Genomic DNA, 17,233 nt, shown 5'->3' with positions numbered 1-17,233 from the left:
CACACACACTCCTAAAACTCTAAAAATAGAGTCTGAAAACGATAAAAATCTGACTGTTTCTTGGTGAGAGACACAAAACTTCCTGAATCCATGTGCTACTATTCTTAAGTAAATTGTTCCATCTATTAGACTCGGTTTATTCCAAAAGTTGGGATAAGAATATTTACTGAAAAGAGAGAGTACTAAACTCACTACCAAAGTAATAATTGAAATAATTGTATTGAAATACAGTTACTACTGAGCTAAGGTATTACGTATCATTTAATGAAAGAATTGTGATTGTGTTTCCAAACAGCTAAGATAAAAGTGTAATTATAACTCTCTGATTAATAAATAACAAAGAAACCAGCACAGGCATAGATCAAATGCATTGACCTTGATGAAACACTGTGATTGGTATACCAATGAAAAGGCAGTTGTTCATGAGACACATCTAGGCAAGAAGAAATTTTAAAAATTGCCTTCTCTCTCTCTTTATGTCTCAGAAAGAAATTCACAAATACTTTTGGAGAAGCAATCTTCATAGTTTATTTAAACAAATTCTCACAGATACCAATTAAGCATTTTCTACACTGTGGTGACATAAGCTAAACATTGAACATGCCATTACTAGAAATAATAAATGGCGAATATACATGGTAGGCTTTGCTTCTGCTTTCTCTTTTAATCTTTAAAGAAAAAAAAGGTCTACAGAGTCAACCCATAGGAGGAAGGATAGAACAATTAGACCACTCAAAATTTATGAAATACATTATGAAATATTTGATACCAGAAATTACATTAGGAAACAAAATGCCAAAACTCTGCTTGCCTAAACATCACAATCTGGGATTTGTGTTGGGATAAGGACAATTCTGGCTTCTAGACTTATGAATCAGGCCACTCAAATACACATATCTAATAAAGTAGATTGGTTATAAACAGCTACATTTGTGGCCAAGGGATTTGTATGTCTTTTCATCCTCAATTACTAATGAGGTTTGACATTTTGTGCAAAACCTCGAAACACACTTTGATATCATTGTACACAATCCAACTTCTTTCTGATTCATAAGGCAGAAAGAAACATAATTGAAGTGTAGTTTCTGATTCCTTCTCCAGCCTCCCCTCAGTGTTCTCTTCTTTGGTACTTGGGGAAAATCCCCCCCACTATTCCATACTTTGCTTACCATCAGTCTCCCAATCAGAATATTCAATGTTCAGAAAGGACTATGCCTTATGAGTCCTATGAATATTGCCAGCTTTCGAGTACAAGAATAAATTGGTGTATTCCTTACTGTTTTCAAAGCATAGCCATGTCTGTGACCCAATCAGAACCTCACAAAACTCAATGAGTTTGCAGGGGAGAATGAGTTTCCTCCTATTACAGACTGTCTATGGCATTAAATCATCCCATTTTCCTTGTATGACAGATGAGGAAACTAGGAGACTTAGGCAAAGCCCATAACTAAGACCTGATTTTCAAGACCAGAATTGTTTCTAGAGCAATTGATTTCTGGTGTGCCCTTAGGGTCTGTTATGTGTGTATATGGGCAATCGTCTTTGATTTCCTCCATCATGGGTAAAACTGATTTTCTTTCTTTATCTCTGGACTATAAGATGGAAAAGATCTTCAGAAGTGATTCCTATTGTAATCAGAAGGAAAAGGCATTGAGCATATGCAAATATTTTACTGCACACAACACCTTCTGCCTTGAAGAGTTCATTACTAGCTGAAACCAATTTAGCTCATTCACAAAGAAGGTAAAGGGATAAAGGGAGGTTTGGTATTTCCAATCCTGTACTGGTCACTCCATTATGCTTATAGATACTCTCTCAGACATGAGTCTCTAAAATAGTAAAATGAGTCTTTTTTTTGGGGGGGAATCAACACATCTAGTAATTGAAGCATTTAGTAATGGAATTCTGATCAAATGAAATCAAAGAACATCTCCATACTAAACCACAAAACACAGGGACTGTATTTGATCCCCAAGTTTAGGACATGGTTCATAGTAGGTAACTCTCCCGGCTCAATTCCCAGCACAAGCTAATCAATAAATCACTTTGTGAATAAATGCTACTTTGAGACCAACAACAGAAAAAGGCTGGATAAATATGTTTCCATCAGAGCGGATAGAAACTAGCCTTCCTCTGTTTTATTTTTGAAACAATTTTTAAGCACTTTGCTTGAAAAGCCAAATTGTGATCTAGGCATTGTTCCTAAATACAGTACCCGTAAATGGCCACTCGCTGATAGAACCCTGTGCTGTGGTCAGTTATCAGATATTAAGTCAACATTCCAAAGAGTGGGGCGGGGGTGGGGGGAAAACTTTAACAGAAATTAACAGCAACTACAACGAAGCGCCAGCGCTAGAAGGGGGTGATCGCTCTAGAGAAGATGAGATTCATGGGTTGACAATTTCTCCTCACCTGAAGGGAAAAGAAAACAAAAAACAAACAAACAAACAAAAACCATCCTCTCCCCTCCCCTTCTACTTCCCCATCTCTCTCCCCATCGCCTTTCTCCAGACAGTATCTTCTGATCATTTTTATTTGAGAGGAAAGTTGAAAGAAAGCAGCCAGCCAGCTGCACCCAGCCGGCGCTGCTGGGGGGGCAGGGGCGGGAGAGCAAAGTTCCAGGGCAGAGCCATCGCTGCCAGAGCCTGGCGATGCAGTCCTGGCTCTCCAATACCTGCTTGGTTTCGCGCCGCCTCTGAAGATCTGCCACCGCGGAACAGTTGCGTCTCCATCTGGCTAGCAACCCACCCCAAGCTTTCTTCTCCTCCACCACCACCACCTCCCTGCCTTCCCCTCTCCTCCCCCTTCCCTCCGTCTTCCCTCTCCACCCCCGCCCCCCCCCCCAATCTCCTCCTCTTTTTCTCACTACCAGCGGTTGCTGATGCTGAAGCCGAGCGTCACTTCGGCTCCCACGGCAGACATGGCGACATTGACAGTGGTCCAGCCGCTTACTCTGGACAGAGGTAAGGCAGCGGCTCGCCCTCGGGTCATTGCATCCCCACTGTCCACCCCCCCACCGTGTCCCCAGCCAAGTCCCACCGGGACAACAGGACGCTCCGGGGCAGAGCGAGGACCGAGGCGATCGAGGACGAACCAAGGAGGCGTTTGCGCCGGGAGCTGGATACTTTCTTCCCCTTTCTCTGCCCGCCCGGTCCCCGCCGTCCCCTTCCCGCTGCCCTCGCCCTGGAGCCCGTGCCTTCGCCGGGCTCCGGCGATCCCCGGCCGCCACTCCCCAGCCCCATCGCCGGGTCGCCGGCTTTGTTGGAGCGGACGCGCGGAGATGGCTAGGCACCCCGGGCTCCGCGGTGTCAGAGGGGCAGAGACCACCCTCCCCCTGCGCCCCGAAAACACCGGCCGCGGAGCTGCCTGCCAACTGCCCGCCCCGGGGGACCCAGGAGGAAGGAAGTTTTGTCTCAGCACCCGGTGGCGAGGGGTCGGTGCAGACGCCGGTGCCGAGGAGGCTGCCCATGGGGAGCGGGGGGGGGGACGGGAAGGGCTCTCCCCGGGGGCGGCCGGACGCGCGGCGGCGCGGAGCTGCCCTCGGCCGGGGTAGGGCGCTGCAGCTCCCGGAGCCCGGGCTCCGCTCGCCCGGGGCTCAGCACCCCGAGTTGCCATGGGTGGTCGCGGTGCATTCCCCGCCTGCCTGCCGCTACCGAGCGGGTGTAACTGCGCTCCCGCCGCCCTGGCCACCCGCAGGGCCCGGGGTGCCGAAGGCACCTTCCTGGGACAAAGCCCTCGGCGGAGAGGGGGGCCGGGGTGTTAAAATGTAACTTCTGACCTATGACCACCCCCCCCCACCCCGTGCGTCCTGCCCTTGAACTTGAACTGGAAACGGTGTTGCATCCCTCCCCAGGACCTCCCCAAGTCCAGAGAAGGGTGTTAACAAGCTGAGATGGCCAGGGCTTTCTCCGATGCGCCCCGGCGGGGTTGTACCTGTGTCTGTGTGCTTTGAGTTTCCTTCCTGGCTTCCCACGGCCAGTTAGGAAGGCGCCCAAGTCCCAGGGCTCTGCGGAGTGGACACCGCTAGTCCCTGTCCGCAGTGGCCGCATTTAGGACCCTGGGCGGCCATTTAGAAATGATGGGTTCAAAGGAAAATGATTTAGTGAGAGTCCCTCTGAAATTTTTCTCTCTAGCAGATTAAATTGGACAGCCGGGGTAAAGCAGAAGAACATCCCGCTGCGAGTTCACAGGAAAAGCCAGGACACCCAGTCTGAGGTTTTTTTAATTTGGAGAGATCCTCGGTGGGTGACTTTAACTCAGTCTTGAGGCAAGAAGAGATGTCACGTGGTACCCATAGCAATCTTATGCGGGATGAGAGTTGATAAATTAAAAAAAAATAAGAATGATTGATTTTATATTGAGCTATGTTGATTTACAGGCTAGCAAATTAATAACAGTAGTTAAAGAGCATGGGAAATCCATCGTATAATCCATGATTTTTACCTTCAATATCATCATCTGTGCTAAGCAGGATAAATCCATTACTGGGAAGAGACAAACAGATGGCAAGCTATTAGAAACTATGGATTTCCCTAGTATTTTTATTTTAATGTGATGAGCTCTTATATTGGTCCATTACTAAATTACAGTCATTAAGCAACCCAAGTAAAATAACTATGTTAGGGGCAAAATCTCCCAAGACGGTTGCCAACCTGAGCAACCTTTTATTCTACTTATCATCATAATAAAAATATTTAACTTAGGTTTTTTTTTCTGTTGTTGTTAAATCTTAACCCTTAAGGGCCTCAGTCAGTTGTTAAGAGGAGTTGTTAAGTAGACAGAATCTAGTCTTAAAGTTTATTCTTGTTTGTATCCAAATTGTACCTATCCAAACCTTCTGAATAGCACCATGAAATAGCATAGGAGGCAGCAGAATTAGATTGCATGAAATCAAGTGACCTATTATCCTGGGAATGATGGACTATTGACATCATAGATGTGAATGGAGTCTCTCTCTCTCTCTCTCTCTCTCTCTCTCTCTCTCTCTCTCTCTCTCTCTCTCTCTCTCTCTCTCCATATATATGCATTTTCTCTCTCCCTTATTATGACTAATATCTTAGAATGACTATTTGATTAACTTTTTCTTTGCAATGATGAAATAAGGGCTTCTAATTTGTTTTTCTCTAGCAAAGTGCTCATTGCGGTTTTTGTCAGCTAACCTCTTTGGAAATCAGTTTTCCTGCTGTGCCACATCAGGAGTTGGGATTAGATGATTCTGATACTGTGAAAAGCTAGCAGTCTATAATTCAATTAATTAGCATTAGGCTTGTGTTTGGTCACCACCTGGGAGAAATTTTCAGATCATTCCAAGCTGATTTGGTACCCTTTGAAATGCCTTACATTGGACCACTGCTTTGGTCCCAGTAAAGCTTTTATCACCCTATGTTGCATTTGTCTCCTCAATGGTTGGAGTTCCTTAGGGGAAACAACCAGTTCTGAATTCATCTTTGAATTTACAGTGACAACCACCATTTTGCCTGGTGATTAGATAGAAAAAAATAATATGTTAGAAAACTTAAGCCAACAGTAACTGAAGCACTGTAATTATAGGAATTTGGTTGTGCTCTATGATACAATTCATATCCTCATAACATTTTGGTGCAAGAAATGATGGTAGAAATAACATAGGCTCATGATTGCCTATCTACCACACTTGATGTAGTCACATCAGTTACAGTAGCTCAACAAGGGTACCAAATTTAACCAGAAAGGGTTATGGCAGGTGAACAAAGAGGAAGGAATAAAGAACATGTTTAATAAAGACATCCCAGGGCATCACTGCAAATCAAAGGGCACAATTTATGATTTTAGAGCTGCTGGTTCTTTTCTACTATCTTCGTTTTGCAAATGGAAAGCACAAAAAAGGTTTTGAAGGTTCCTCTACCATTAAGCATGAGATTCTATGTCAAAATCCAATTATTTGTATTAGTGTCCTTTGGCATCGTAAACTTATACCAATGGATTCTTCAGGGCAAGGTTTTAAGCAAATAAAGTAAGTTGAAATTAAGGTTTACTCCATCTCAAATTTAGAAGATATATACATACAGATTTTCTGAAGTCTGTATGTCCTTCTTGGATGTTCTCTGGAAGCAAGACTTCTCAAGATCTAAGATGTACTCAAGAAGGTGGACAGGGGAACATAGTACTTTACAATATCATGAAATCCTAAACTTTCCATCCATAATTCAGATATCAGACTAACTTTTCATGCCTCTATGTATCTGTGATCATAGCAGGCTCTTGTTCACTGTGTCCCAGTCTTAGATACAATAGACTCTTGGTATTCAAATGGATGTCAACCCAAAGAATCTTCCATTCTGGAAAAACGACAAATACTCAGGAAGCATAGAAAGTTCAGTACTATATTGTAGATGCTTGATTTATTATTCTTATAACAACACTCAACTTCTTCTAAAGATATAGTGTCTTTACATGATTCTAAAATTTTCATTTTTAATCAGATGAACACATGAACCTTTGCCTTTCTTTCAATGCAACATACATTGGGGGGGGGGGTATATTCACAATATGAAAATCAGTGAAACACTCCACAGGTCACACAGTTCAATATATAATATTGAATTAATATATATATATACAATATGACATAATATGTAAGACAATATGACAGCATATAAGGTTGATTGAGAGCTTTTCATAATCAATCATGCTATTTAAAATATATAGGAATCTAAAAATCTTGTTTTTGAAATTCCTTTGGATTTTTTTGTGTTTTAGAATTATCCTTAAATAGTGTACAAAGAAGCTGCCATTCAACAAAGCAGTCTATCAATATAATCAATGTCACCCCTTTCAACATTCTCACCCTTCCAACGCACCCCTTTCTTTGCTTTTCTTAATTTTGTAGGATATATATTGAGTCTTTGCATTCTTCCCTTTCTTCTCCTCATTTGTGATTTTATTATTTTTTACTTTGGTCAGATTGACATGTAATAAAATCACAAAAAAGGCAGACATATTATTCACTTTGTTACTTAGTGCCAATTGTAAGCCAGATCCTACATTAGGATCAGTACACACTAGCAAGATAGTTCTCATGGGGGCTGGGGGTTTAGCCCAGCGGAAGGGCACCCGCCTGGCACGCCCAAGGCCCTGGGTTCGGTTCTCAGCCCTAGTTTAAAAAAAAAAAAAAGATAGTTCTCATGATAATTAGGGAAGATATGGGGAAGGGTGCTAAATTGTGTGTGTGTGTGTGTGTGTGTGTGTGTGTACGTGCGTGCATGTGTGTGTGTGTGTACGTACGTGCATGTGTGTGTGTGTGTGTGTGTGTGTGTGTGTGTGTGTGTGTGTGTGTGTGTGTGTTCAAGGGCTTGAACTCAGAGCCTGGGCAATGTCCCTGAGCTTTTGTCTATAAGACTAGTGCTCAGTCACTTGAGTAACAGCTGCACTTCTGAATTTTTGGTGGGTAATTAAAGATAAGAGTTTCACAAACTTTTTTTTGCCTGGGCTACCTTCCAACCATGATCCTCAGACCATAGCCTCCTGAGTAGCTAGGATTATAGACATGTGCCACCAGCACCTAGCTGAGAGCTAGATTTTAAAAACACTCCCTTACAAGCAACAATCCATCCATCCATTTAATATTCAAATATTGCCTGATGTATACAAGATGCAATAGGAAAATTAGAAAGAAAATGTCTTTTTCTAAGATCCTTAGAAAAGAGGAGACAGATACTCAGAGCTCTGTTAATTAAACAAGATTTGAGCCACCATTAGGTTGTGTGGCATGCTAATGAGAAAAATAGAAAAAAAGTGTAATTGTGTTTACATGCTAATGACAATCACCACAATGAACACTCACATATACAATTATAAGTTTAAGGGAAAGAAATAACTTGGCAAAGGAGAATGATGGAGAAATACTGTTTTAGACCTGTAAGTCCAGGAAGGTCTTCCTGAGTTGATGACATTTGGAAAGAGCAAGGAAGGAAATTTCCAGACATTTTAGGAAATACGCTCAGGAGTGAGAACTTAGGTGTTAGAGACAGACAGAGTAAAATGGTGGGCAGAGAGACACGGAATAGAAAATGATACTAGTTAAGTTCATTGCCAGAGTCCTCCTGATGTGACTCACAGTTGAGAGATTATAGTAGTTGAGATTATAAAGTTGTCTGAAGAAAATAAGCACGCGGAGATAAAGATAGAAAATAAACATGTTACTGAGATAGAGAATAATGGAGAAGGACTAATTAGGTTAGGGTTGGTCAAAGCCATGTTGATGCATTGTATTAATATGATGCTTAGGAAAAGCACTGGGAAAGAAGAAACAGTACATATAACAGCAGTTCCACATTTGCAATTTGGTTAACATCTGGTTAGTATACCAAGAAAATGATGAAAAATTGAAATTACCAAGAAATAATCACACTATTAGAATGCATCCTAGGGTAGAAAGGTGGTTATATATGCCAAGGAAGTCTACAGATTAGATTTTCCCTTCTTCATATTGCTAGACTAAAACATCATATATGATCATTTGATTTTCAAAACTATACTGAACACTGTCATTTACATGTCACTACATAACTCTACATGTTGAATCCAAGTGGTCGTGGTAGAAGATGGCTCTGTACTAGGAGCATAAGAAACAGTACTTATATTTACCCTGTGGCAAAGCAAAGATGCCATTCTTCTCTTCTCTTCCATTCTTCTCTTCCAGACGTTAAAATGATTACATCATCTCTTTCTAACACCAGTGGTTGGTTTTCTCAGATTTTAATCTCAAAAAACAAATGACCTTCAGCTAAACTCAAGGCAACAAAGTGGAATGCAATAGTGATACTTAATCCCTCATTTTAAAGAACATAACAACACTTTATCTTAAGCTCTGACTCTCTTGCACATCAAATTTCGAGGTCAGAAAGGATAATGTAAAAGACATTTTCAAAATTTCATTCTGCTTACCTTTTCCCCTTAGATTGAAGACAAATGGCTTCAAAAAACACCTATAATGAAGCAATATAAAACTAACTCATGGTGAAGGATGAAAATTAAAAAGCATTTCAAAGAGTCAATTAAAAATTATGTATTTTTAAAAAATACATGATGTGTGGATTGCAGTCTGTATTTAAAGACTTGTACAAAATAAAATATTGGTCTAACTTTTCTCTGAGATTCAAGTGGGATAAGTTGTAGAAATGTAAATGGAGATTTTTATTTCTTTGCTTCCTTAAGTTGCAATTAAAATATTGATTAATCTTAGGGTTCTTTTTCTCTTTTTCTTTCTCTTTCTTTCTCTATTTCTCTCTTTCCCTCTCTCTCTCCCCCCTCTCTGTCTTTTTGGAAATCAAACTCTTGTCCTTTAAGAATTGTAGTGTAGTGCTAAGAGCTTTTATTTTGTAGAAAATGGGGCAGGGGGAACTACATGAGAACAAAAATTGAAGGTCAGTGGAAATCCTGTGGGTACCACAGTTATCAAAGAATTTGTGATACATTAAAATTTTTCTCTTTTTCCTTTCCACTTTCAAGGAATACAATGCTTATTACTTTATGTATCTTCCAACTCAAGCCTTGGGCAGCCTATAGCTTTTCTAATCAGCTGTATTCACCAGCTTTTATAAAATCTGTATTTGCCTGAAAATTGCTTTGGCTCACAATCCAAGGGGGCTTGCTCCTTCTCTTAGTCTTTATTAGTTTTTTTTTCTCTCCCCATTTGACAAGAAAAAGAATACAGAAAAAGGAAAATAAAAATTAATCTTTGTAAGGGTGATTTTGAAGTTGTAGGCCCTGGTGGTCTTGACTGATGAAGAAAAAGACAAGAGCTGGGGGTATTTTATATCTCTTGTACAAAAAGTCTTCCAAAACCAGCAGGCAGATATGTTTTTGTCCATGAACCTTGTGGTGGTTCCATGCTTTCCCACGTTTGCCAGAGATGGCTAACAGAGATTTAAAAAGTATTTTTATCTTACTGTTTTTGCAAATTCCTGTCATTGATGAAATTATAATTTTGCTTCTGGAACCTTTTTTCAAGTATCACTATGGGGTCCTACCTATTTAGTAGGGGATAATGAGTATTTATGACTACTGTAGAATATCTTCATTACCAAAAGGGTAAAATCCTTCTAACCTAAAATAATCAAATTGTACTACTTTAGATCATTACATTCCTCTGTGTGTGTGTGTGTGATTGAGCAAGTGGAGTGCTCTTCATCACCAAGAAAAGATGTGGAATATTTGTTGATATTTGTAGACTTATATTCACTACCTGTATCCATCTGCTGTTTTCATTAGTGATCGAACAAAACAGTCTCAAAATACAGCAAAATGATATTTTTAATGTAGAGGAAGCAGTTACAGCATCCTTTTGCTCTAATATACATGATAAACTATTCTGTAGTTCAGTCCTGAGTTGAACTCAGGGCCTGAGTGCTGTCCTTGAGCTTTTTTACTCAAGGTTACCACTCTATTACTTGAGCCATACCTACATTTGTGGCTTTTTGGGTAATTAATTGGGATAAGAATCCAAAGGGCTTTCCTAATCTGACTAGCTTCAAACTTAGATCCTCAGATATCAGTCTCCTTAATAGGTAGAATTATAGGCATGAGTCACAGGTGCCTGGCAGCTTTTATACTTTTAAAACCATGAGTGGTTGAGTGATGGAACTATGAACTGATGAACAAGTTATAATGAATCATATTTGAAATCACTGTTTTGATCATTGTGATCACTCCTTTAAAACTTATACTGATTCCACTAATGCTTTACTTTCTTTTTTTCTTTCTTTCCCTTCCTTCCTTCCTTCCTTCCTTCCTTCCTTCCTTCCTTCCTTCCTTCCTTCCTTCCTTTCTTTCTTTTTTTCTTTCTTTCTATTTTTTGGTTGGTCATGGAGCTTGAATTCTGGGCCTGGGCACTGTCCCTCAGCAATTCAGCTCAAGGCGAGCACTCTACCACTTGAGCCACAGTGCCATTTCCAGTTTTCTGGTGGTTAATTGGAGATAAGAGTCTCATGGAATTTCCTGCCAGGGTTGGCTTTGAACTGTGAACCTCAGATCTCAGCCTCCTGAGTAGCTAGGATTATGGGCGTGAGCCTGACACCCAGCTAATACTTTACTTTTGTTTGTGACTTAGCTATTGTCATTTTGTTGTTGTTTTGAACCCAAGATCTCATGCTTGCAAGAACCTCTCTCTCTCTCTCTCTCTCTTTCTCTCTCTCTCTCTCTCTCTCTCTCTCTCTCTCTCTCTCTCTCTCTCTCTCTCTCTCTCTCTCTCTCTCTCTCTCTCTCTTCTCCCTCTCTTTCTCTCTTACTCTCTCCTCCTTGCTTCTGATTGTTTTGGAGACAGACTATAACAAACTTTTCTGCTTTGGATAGCTTGCACTATAAAATTCCAGATCTTAGTTTTCTGTGCAGCTAGGTTACCTGGATGAGCCACTATCTCCCAACTATGATTGGGTTTTGCTAAATAATGTGGTATCTAAATTTGAAAACTAGCCCAATAAAGCATATATGCTCAAAGATAACTTCGAAAAAAAACATAAATTTTAAACTTAGTTGTGAAATTATATTCATGTCTATCTTTATTGGACAGATAAACTAGAGTTTCCAATTACTTGTACACTCACCTAGAGGCAGTGTATCCAAGTGTAATATAGTTCAGTATAAGATATTCTAAGTTTTATTTTCAAAGAATAATCTTTACCAAAAATAGACAGAATTATAAAGTCATATAATGTTCCTAATATTTAAATGACCAAGTTAAATGTGGGGGAAGGCATCACTGTCTTTTGTGTATATTGAACTGTAATGAAAGCATTGGGCCATGTGTTAAGGGACTGGTGAATATAATTTCTAAAGAAAATAAGAGTAGAAAAGTATTGGCTATCATCAGAAAGAATGACACCACCCCATTTGTTAGGAAATGGAAAGATTTGGAAAAAATTATATTAAGTGAAATAAGCCAAGCCCAAAGAAACATAGGTCCCATGGTTTCTCTTATTTGCAATAACTAGTATATGTCTAGGACAGCAGAAAAGGTCAAAAGCTATGTACATATGACCATATAAGATGATGCTAAGCGAAATGAACCCCAAAATAGGAACACAAGAGATTTTATCTTTCTTGCTATTGTTTTTAATGTACTTATAATGTCTTATGTGATTTTTTGGTGTTTCTTTTGTATATTCTTCCTCCATGGTATAATCTCTGTTTTCACTGTATTTGATTCTGGTGCCCTGCATCTTGAATATATATTTTTCTAATATGGCGAGGGGAAAAGAAATAACAAAGTGCTGAAATAAGGATACAATGAGATTGTAACCATGAAATGTACAAAACATTATGTTGAAAATGAATTTTACAACTTTGCGGGGGGAAGTGAGGAAAGAGGAGTTGGGGAGGTAGGAAGGGAAGGGATGGTAGGGAAAAACAAAGGAGGGGGTAACAATGTTTGATAAGCAATGTACTCATTACCTTACTCATGTAACTGCAACCCCTCTCTACAGTATATTTACAATAAAAAATATATTAAATAAAAAAGAAACCAAAAAGAGAAAAGTATTGGCTATTGGATAAACTGACTTCCTAAAAGTTGAAAATGGTGTTTTAAGAAATGATAGACCAGGACTGGGAAGGTGGCTCAGTGGTAGAGCGCTTGCCTTGCACACATGAGGCCCTGGGTTTGATTCCTCAGCACCACATAAGCGGGAAAAAAAGCCAGAAGTGGCACTGTAGCTCAAGTGGTAGAGGGCTAGCCTTGAGCTGAAGAGCTGAGGGACAGTGCCCAGGTCCAGAGTTCAGGCCCCATTACTGGACACCCCCCTCCCAGTTGAAATTGGGGCCCTAAACTCATTTGTCCTGTAGGAGGTATGATACCTCTAATTCATGGGCACTAAATGCCAACCTAATTTCACCAATCCCTTTGCTGCGTTAATTGAAAAAAACTAGATATATGCATAAATTCCCCCTTTAATAGCAGTATTATCTCACCCATTTGAGAATCATTCATTTCTAACAAAGGATAGCTCAATATTAGGAACTATTTTACTGTTATTCTTCATGTGCACAGACTAAAGGCTCAAACTCCTCCTATTAGCTCAATAGATACTGAGAAACACAGGATGAAAGGGAATATTAATATTTTATTTCAAAACACAATTTTAGTCACCTGTAAGGAGACTCTCAACATAATAAAGACTAGCCATTAGATGACAATGTCAATTGTTAATAGTTAGAGGTGACAGATAGAGCCTTTTGCTCAAGCTCAAAAAACTGATTTCACCAATGTTAGAAACTATAAAGATCAGTTATTAACTGGAATTAGAAGGCATGTGTGATTTTTTCAGAAGGTGATAATCATTGTTATCCAATATATCCTATTTCCCAATAGTACTTCAACAATATTTCTTGCATCTCAGTAATATGTAAGGAAATGAGATGGAAAACTAACTTACAATAACAAAAAATGTGTGAATAAAAGAAGCTAAAATTAACGTTTTGAATGCCTATGATGTGATACACTTAACGGTGTGTAGGAATGGGAAACATGGAAACACACAAGATAGACAAACTCCCTTTTAGAGGGGTTGCTTATGTTCTCTAGTTAGTGCAGAGATTCAGAACATTCAAATGAGTGAACAATTAGTATGATTCCTGAGAGCAGCAAGTTAGTGGAGAAGAAAAGTGCACACAAAAAAAGAGGACTGTGAGCTATGTACACATTGAAATTCTGAAAGGGCTTTTTGAGGAGGTGGCATTAGGCACCTTGCAGAGACCTAGGAGCACAGCATTTTGAGAAGAGGAATAAGAAGAGTAAGTGCAAAGCTGCTGATCTTGATGGATTTGAGCAACAGCGTGAAGTAATCCACGCAGAAAAAGAAGACAGGAATGGAACAGAAGCATATGGTGTGGAGGGAAAGTTGTACTACCTGTTTTTGTAAGTTGTTGTGAAGGTTAAATGAGATACTAGAGGGCAAATGTTATGCAAACTACAAAGTGATGTTTGAATACCATATCCTCACAGTTTCTGTTGTATTCAGTATCATTTGTGGACCATTGTCTTGTTTGGAGAGCCACATGTTGCTTAAAACCATGCCTCCAGAGCCATCTTGTCTGAGTTTGTATCTTAGATTTTCTGCTTAGAAATGAAAGTTCTTTAAGTCTCTTTTTTCTTTGCAAAGTAGCAAACTAAAAATATTTCTGATGTAGTCATTGATTAAAATATGTAAAGTGTTTCGGCCAGGTCTGAGAAATAATAATCACTCAACAATGATAGTTATTTATTTCCTGAGTGCTAGATACCATGTACCCTCCTACTGGGGACAGGGTCAGGGAATGCCAGGTTTCTGCAGGCTCTGCTAAGAGATGGGAGTATTGTTTGTGCTGTGATTGTTCATCAATAGTCAGCATTTGGGGATCCAAAAGAACCCAAAAGTTTCCTGTATTCTCAGCTAACTTGCTAACCTAGTCTTTACCCAAATCACTTTTAATAGTTCTATTAGAATACTTATTGCAAGAAGGTGAAATATTCTTTAAAATGGCTGATGCCTTAAAAAGTTTTTTTAAAATGATCATTGTATACCCATTGCCCATCACAATATTGTTTTTAAATATTTCATAGTTTTAGGAGCTAAAACAAGGAAACTGGGCAGAAGATATAAGTTGACACATTTTTGTTTAGAAAAATGTTCTCACGTTTATTTGGTTCCAAATTAGAATTGATGCTTACTGCAAATTAGTAAACAATTTGTGCATGGAAATTGTTCAGGCAAAGGTTGAACAAAAACTTTCAAATTTTGTGGCAGAATGGACTTTCCGATTCCATAATTCTTTAGTAATGACTTATAAATTTAGTGGTCCTTCTTAATGTGAGTTAAACAATATGCAGTCATAAAACCTATGCTAAGTAGTTGATAGAGAAAACTAAAGGGTCATTGGGACTTTGTTTTATTCCTGGTGCATTGTTTAGTATCACATTATGCCTAGAGAGGCAAACATGAAGCAGTTAGTAGTAGGAATTCAAAAGCTAGATATCTGGATAATCTATGCCTGTCTAATCTTAGCCCTGTGACCTTGACCTAGCTGTGTCTTTGCCCATTACCATTCTCTTTGTACTTCAGTTTTTCTCTGTAAAAGGGAAAATAGGAGTATTTACCTCCTATAGTTTGTTGTGAAAATTAAGAACATATACGCACACTTAGAATATCAACACTCCCACAGCAAGAGCTTATCCCCAACTTCTTCCCAGTGGATGCATTATCACCAGTGCAATAAATGAAAAGTGCATAGACTTTAGATTAAAATACATATGAAATTGGGTTGCATTTCTACCACTTAGGAAGCTTATTATAGCTATTTTTATTTATTTTTAATCCTTCTTTGGAAATAATGATTCATAATTTGCATGGTGATCCATCCCTTTGATTCTTCTTTCCTTCACTTATCTAGTAAATGAAAAAATAATGAGAGACTATTGTATGCCAGGTACCAAGTCAAGAGTTAGAGCTAAAGCCAACATCCTAACACTAAAGAAAGACACTTAACATGCAATTTATGAGAATTATGTCTTTTAAGTATTATGACAATAATCACACACATTAAACAATTATTACATGGCAGAAGTGCTTTTATTTTTTAATATGTTATTTATTGTAAAAATACTGTACGGATGGGTTACAGTTACAAGTAAGATAGTGAGTGCATTGCCTACCAAGCATTGTTACCTCCTCCTTTGTTTTTCCCCTATCATTCCTTCCCTCCCCACCTCCCCAACTCCTCCTTCACTCCCCCCCCCCACAAGTTGTAAAATTCGTTTTCAACATAGTGTCTTATGGGCCTCATTGTTACAATGGGTCAACCTGTATCCCTATTTTGTTTTTTCTCTTCCCCTCCCCAGATTAGAAAAGTGTATATACAAGATACAGTGCACCAGAATCAAATACAGTGAAAACAGAGGTCAAACCATGGGGGAAGAACATACAAAAGAAACAAAATAATCACATAATTCACTATAAGTATGTGAAAAACAATAGCAAGAAAGAAAAAACTACCTATATATACATAGCTTTTGGCCATTTCTGCTTGTCCTAGACATACAGTAGTTATTGCAAATAAGGAATACCATGGGACCTAGGTTTCCTTGGGCCTGGCTTACTTCACTTAATATAATTTTTCCAAGTATTTCCATTTCCTAACAAATGGGGCAATGTCATTCTTTCTGATGGAGGCATAGAATTCCATCATATATATATATATATATATATATATATACATACATATATATATATATATATATATATTCGTCTACTGAGGGGCATCTTGGTTGGTTCCATATCTTAGTTATGGTAAATAATGCTGCAATAAACATAGTTGTGATGGTAGCTTTAGTGTAGCCTTGTTTGTGATCCTTTGCATAAATGCCCAAAAGTGGGATTTCTGGGTCCTAGGGGAGCTCTATGTGCTTTTCAAAGTGGTTGAACAAGTTTACACTCTCACCAACAATGCAGTAGGGTTCCCTTTTGGCCACATCCCCTCCAGCACCTGTTGTTATTAGAGTTCTTGATTATAGCCATTCTAACTGGGGTGAGGTGAAATCTCAATGTTGTTTTGATCTGCATTTCTTTTATGGCTAGAGAGGTTGAGCATTTCTTCATGTGTCTATTAGCCATTCTTATTTCCTCTTCAGAGAAGTTTCTCTTTACTTTAGCTCACTTATTTATGGAGCAGTGTTTCTTTGAGGATTTGTTGTAGGGGGTACTTTTATTTTTTTAAACCTTCAAAGTAAGCTTAAAACAAACATATTATTATTGAGTTTGGAGCTAAGGCATAAATAGGCTAAATAGAAGGGATTGGGGTTCCAGCTAGATGATTTCTTGGGCTTAATTACTAAGCTACACTGTCAAGGAACACATAGGTCTATAACATAGTACAAAGAATATGAACTTGTAACCAACAACAGAGGCAAAAATACATGCAAAGTCTTCAAAGAATAGAGAAAATAAGGGAAAGAAACAGCATATTGCCCCACCCCCAAATGAATAGTACTTTGTCTAGCACTTATGAAAAACAATGCTCCTGTTAATAAAGGCTGAACTAAATAGTGCATCTTAAAATCTACCACAACTAAAATAGGTGAAATTATTGTTGATGTTTGTTATTAGTTTCTTAGTACTGAAGTTGTTTTTTAAATCTACAGTTAGCATTATTGGAAAGTACCAGCAGGATTCTGATCTATTTTCCCAGGCTGTGCAAGTGAAACTGAGAGATGTCTGTGACCGTC

The 17,233-nt window shown here is 39.0% G+C and overlaps 1 protein-coding gene across 4 annotated transcripts in view; it reads left to right on the top strand.

Moving 5' to 3' along the window:
- Nucleotides 1–2,317: 2,317 nt before the first annotated feature.
- Nucleotides 2,318–17,233, top strand: part of Lin7a (lin-7 homolog A, crumbs cell polarity complex component) — a 133,627-nt gene continuing 118,711 nt past the window's right edge. For 3 of the 4 annotated variants that reach the window (XM_070036905.1, XM_070036881.1, XM_070036901.1), the window contains exons 1-2: nucleotides 2,318–2,719; nucleotides 2,873–2,963. In XM_070036905.1, coding sequence (XP_069893006.1) covers nucleotides 2,882–2,963 — 82 coding nt within the window. In that variant the 5' untranslated portion in view covers nucleotides 2,318–2,719; nucleotides 2,873–2,881. Of the gene's footprint in view, nucleotides 2,964–17,233 lie in introns of all 4 variants that reach the window. The other variant, XM_070036890.1, reaches the window with a different exon arrangement.

Source organism: Dipodomys merriami, unplaced genomic scaffold (assembly GCF_024711535.1).
Source record: "Dipodomys merriami isolate MVZ:Mamm:240054 unplaced genomic scaffold, mDipMer1.0.p SCAF_10, whole genome shotgun sequence".
In the NCBI taxonomy this organism is placed as follows: domain Eukaryota; kingdom Metazoa; phylum Chordata; class Mammalia; order Rodentia; family Heteromyidae; genus Dipodomys; species Dipodomys merriami.
This window is presented reverse-complemented; position numbering and strand designations above follow the sequence as displayed.